The sequence below is a fragment of the Xiphophorus maculatus genome, chromosome 20, assembly GCF_002775205.1.
Source record: "Xiphophorus maculatus strain JP 163 A chromosome 20, X_maculatus-5.0-male, whole genome shotgun sequence".
NCBI classification, from domain to species: domain Eukaryota; kingdom Metazoa; phylum Chordata; class Actinopteri; order Cyprinodontiformes; family Poeciliidae; genus Xiphophorus; species Xiphophorus maculatus.
In genome coordinates, this window is record NC_036462.1 from 19,672,470 (window position 1) to 19,677,066 (window position 4,597).

The 4,597-nt window shown below is 43.3% G+C and overlaps 1 protein-coding gene across 1 annotated transcript; it reads left to right on the top strand.

Moving 5' to 3' along the window:
• The first annotated feature begins 417 nt into the window (after positions 1-417).
• LOC102229068 (PAK4-inhibitor inka1-like) lies at positions 418-3,382 on the top strand. Its single transcript, XM_005799818.2, has 3 exons — positions 418-550; positions 634-670; positions 2,045-3,382. The coding sequence occupies exons 2-3, from the start codon at positions 668-670 to the stop codon at positions 3,038-3,040; spliced, it is 999 nt and encodes a 332-aa protein (XP_005799875.1). The 5' UTR covers positions 418-550; positions 634-667; the 3' UTR covers positions 3,041-3,382.
• The last annotated feature ends 1,215 nt before the right edge of the window (positions 3,383-4,597 follow it).

Here is a 4,597-nt window from a genome sequence, read left to right on the forward strand (position 1 = left end):
TCACATTTTACAACAAAATGATGTGAAAGAAACAGTTAGTAATTGCAAATTTTAATAATAGCTACATTTAGTGAAGATTCTTCCCACTGAACTCCTGCCAGCGGCCAAATTAAACCGGGAACAGATGAGTAAGTTTGTTTTCTAACTTCTACAAATAGACAAAGAGTGCAGCTGTTACATAGAAGACAAAGCAACAGCGCGCCGGTATAATTTGAGATGCATTTTAACAGCTCCGTGTGGCTTAATTTGTAAAGGCAGTAAAATCAAGCAAACCACGAAGCTCATGGGTTTGTAAATTTGTGCAACGAGGTTCCTGCTTTCTGATTGGTTCATTCGGACGCGGGTCGCTGCTGATTGGCTGCTGAGCGCGCAGCTGTGGTGGGAGGAGAACAGCAGTGAAATATCCACTCCGCTGCTCTTCATCCTCAGCTCAGACGGCAGGACTCAAACTGGAAATTTTGTTTTCTCTGCCGCACCACCGAGCGACCCGGAACGCTTTTCTCTTTATGGGACGAATTAGACCCGCTGAACAAGCAAGGTCACATCAGAAGTAAGTGTTTGTACTGTAGCGATTTTCTTTTAAAGAGACAGTTCGATTCTTATTCGGGTCCATCATGTGTTTTTCTTTTGTAGGAGGTGACAATTTGAGACACGAGAACTAGACGAGATGGTAAGTGTACGTCTTACTTGGCTTTTTATTAAATAACCACATGTGTTAAAATATATTTTTCAGTTAAACCCAGTTGACATGGAGTGCTATATAAAACTAATTAGACACGTTCAGACAAGTCTAACATGTCAACAGCTGCAGAGCATCACTCTGCAGCTGAGTGATGCTCTGATTCCTTCATTTGGGAGTTTATAATTTTGTTTTCCTGCAACACAGAGGAAATGTACTTGTCTCTGGTCATTCAGCGTTGTTTATAAGTACAAACGCGATTATTTGCATACAGAACATTTTGTGATTTAGTATACCTATTCCATTTTCTGCTGTATTTTTCCTGGTGAGCTCATGGTTAGAAGCAACAGAGGAAAAGTTTAAAAACTTGAAATGTTTGCAACAGGATTGTGCTGGAAATAATCGTACTGGCTTAAGAAATAATAATAATTTAAAAAGAGCCAAAAATGATAATGGTGAATCTTACTAGTATTTTAGATAGAAGAGAAGAAAACTGTTCTGTTGGCGGTCAGTGTTTTCAAATGCCTGTAAACCTAACCAGTTATTGGGGTCAGATCTATTTCATCATTATATTATGGATCAGAAGCTGAAAATTTGGACTTGTAGAGTCTTGAAATTGTTCCAAGAATTTCTGTCCTGCTGGTTCTGTTTGCATATTCCTGTTGTTCTTTCAGTGTCAGATTTAACTAGAAGGCTTGGACACATGTTTTTAGCATGATTAAGCAGACTCAAAGTTGTCTTAAACGAATGTACTGGATTTGACTTTATTTGTCCTCCTAAACTTTCTCACATCCAACATCACAGGATTCCTTATGCCGTGTTTGAATTCAGTCTCTCTCCCTGGCTAATTCGGACCAATCGGCTCTGTGAGCTGCAGAGGAAGCTGGAGTGTTATATTCCATGCTACACACATAAAAAGAAACAGGATCCCCGGAGTTAAATCAGGAACCACAGGCTTCTGTGTTCCTCTTAAACGCTGCTATTGACTGCGCCGTTTAAGAAATCGAGGCACAATTAGATCTGTCCGGATTTTTTGGTTGATTTGAAGGCAGGGCGTTCACTCAAGGTGTTGTTGCGGTTGAGTAAATTAACGGACAAATAGACATGTCTGATCATGATGTCTACTTGTTTAAGAGTTGTGTCCTTTATGCGGCAGGTCAGCTGGTCTGTAGGATTAGAAAAAGAGAAAAGGCGTTTAGTCATTGATTGGAGTTCATTCAGGACAGGCCCCAGCCTGCCCTCAAGGCCTTTTTCAAAATCTTTGGTTAGAAGTAAGGCGTAGAAGCTTACTGCCATGTGCCTTTGTGGGTTCTATGTCACAATGTCGTGGTTTGTACAATGACCCTTTCTCTATTCTCTCCTCAGCTTTGCTTGCGTGACTCAAGCGACTGCTTGCAGGAGCAGATGCAGTACATGATGAGGTCGCTGCAAGATCTGAAGCAGCTGCGAAAAGCGTGCCCTGAAATCCGCCGTCCTCTCGCTCCTCTCAACAAGCAGCTACCAGCCTTAGCGCGTCACTCTGCGGTGGCGCGCGCTTGCCAGCAGCGGGCTCTGCAGCGGGAGCATCGGGCTCGTATGCGGATGTCCGACGCCAGCTCGGCCAGCACCTACGATTCGGCCTGCTGCCTGGCTAGCCCCCTGGAAGAGGAAGACGAGGATGACGATGCAAGCAGCAGGCTGGGACTGAGCCTCAGACGGGATCTGCGCTCTCCCTGCAGCCAGAAGAGCTTGGAGTTTGACTCAGGTTACTCTGAGGCATCCTGGCAGGACGATGGCGTTGTCCTCAGGAGGACGAGGAACGTGCGTGTTTCGTCGTCCGCCTGCGCACGGATGAACAGGGCACCAAGCGGCCGTATTCGGCCTAAATCCACATCCGACGCCTGCCTGGAAACGTGGACGTCTTTTGAGGTCAGCGACCCAGAGGATTGGACCAACTCCTTACTGACCAGAGGGCGGAACCGCCAGCCTCTGGTTCTGGGTGACAATAGTTTTGCTGACCTCATACAGAACTGGATGGACTTGCCAGATTGTCCGGAACCGACAGAACTGAAACCGAATTCCAGACGAAAACTGGGGAGAGGCTTCTTTGGCAACATGAGGAAGAAACTGTCAGGCTTCTCTAAGTCAGTGGAGGACAGAGTGAGGATGAGATCCACAGACTCTGATCATCTTAACAGAGCTGCCAATGCTCCAAAGCGTCTGTCCTGTCCTGTTGTGCCGTCGCAGCCCAAAGTCCCGTTTTTCCACCAGTCCCACTCAGGCATCAATGAGCTGGGCTCAGACTTCTACCAGTTTGCAGCTCTGATGAAGTCAGGCAGTCGACAGCCAATAATATGCAAGGACATCATTGGCTACGTCTGACAGACGTTCATGTCAATCCATGTGTAGACTGGACAATCCTCAGAGTCACTTTATTTTTATACAATTGCTTCTCACTTTACATATTCTGTTGTTAAAGTATTGGGAATAAAGACATTCTCCTGACTTAAACTCTAACTATACACTTATTTATGTTTTATATATCCATATAATTTGCACTGGAAATATGATGGCTGTTTGTTTTGCATTCCCATTCTCACAGTTTCATTACGATGACGCTTGTTTTTCACTGAAGGTTTGATTGAAACGGCTTTTGTTGCCTGAATGTGGATCCATCTATTTGTTTTTGGTTTTTTTATTAAAAATATATTGCTTGGAATTATGTGTGAATATGTTTTCAATTTCATAGGAGTAACTACTTTGAATACATGATAGCTTTATGGCTCTAGTATAATTTCACACAAACTTAAAAGAAGTTTAATAATGACACCAAGACTCTTTCCATAGCCACTTTTCAAATTGGGCAAGACACAAAAGCACAGTGTTCAAGTACAGTGGATTCAAATTCATCCTCACCTGTGCTTGCTATTATCTAAGGGCAGAACAATAACTAGAGCTTTAAACAACCAGAAGTGAGACAAATGTAAGGTTGAACCATGAAGCCTGTTAGCACAAGCATTGAAGTCCATAATAAAGGAGGTACAAATTTAAATCACTCTGAGAAAAGGAACTGGGGTATTTACATAAAAATCATTACACCCTATTTTAATAAATGCATAACAATTGGTTGGGAGTCACTTCAGGAAAACCTAATTTTCTGTCCTGCCCCATTAAATATAAAAAATGTATTTTCTCCTGACAGGTTTGGCATGAAGCTGAGGACAAACGGTAGAGATACTGCAATGCTGTGGGCTTGTTTCCCATTCACAAGTTTGACCTTGTTTGAGTGCATCACATTATGAGCTCTTTAAAGTAGGAGAATCTTTTTAAATCTGGTTCCTTCTACCAAATTAAATGCAGAAAGTTTTAATCAAGTCTTTCAGCAGCATCAGCATTGAGTCCTCGACGCGGCCGTTGCGGGTTCGACTCCCGGACCCGACGACATTTGCTGCATGCCTTCCCCCCTCTCCTTCCCTGTTTCCTGTCAGCCTACTATCATATAAGGGACACTAGAGCCCACAAAAAGACCCCCTGGAGGGGTAAAAAAAAAAAAAAATCTGGGTGAGATTATGCTACTGCAGTAAAAGATGCACATCCTTTAAAGGTTTTTATCCATTATTTTTACCAAGGATGCAAATAAATGCAGCCTGCACTGTATCACAGATCTGCTGACTTTGGGGATTTTAGTAATCTCTTTATAAGAGAACTCCCTCTAGAAGTTCTGTTTTTTCTCAAAGAAAAACTGAACCCTTTGGAGAGAAGTTAAGCAGGGTACGAAAGCTATTTACAGGCCAGAACCAGAGACTGTGTCAACACAGTGTGCTGTGTGCCCAATGAGGTAATTCCCCATGTGTCTGTGCAGCTGGAGGTGAATAAAGCTGAGCAGCTGGTTGCAGTTGTAGCAGAAGTTTGCTCTGCCGTTTTGCTTTGTGAAGCAGA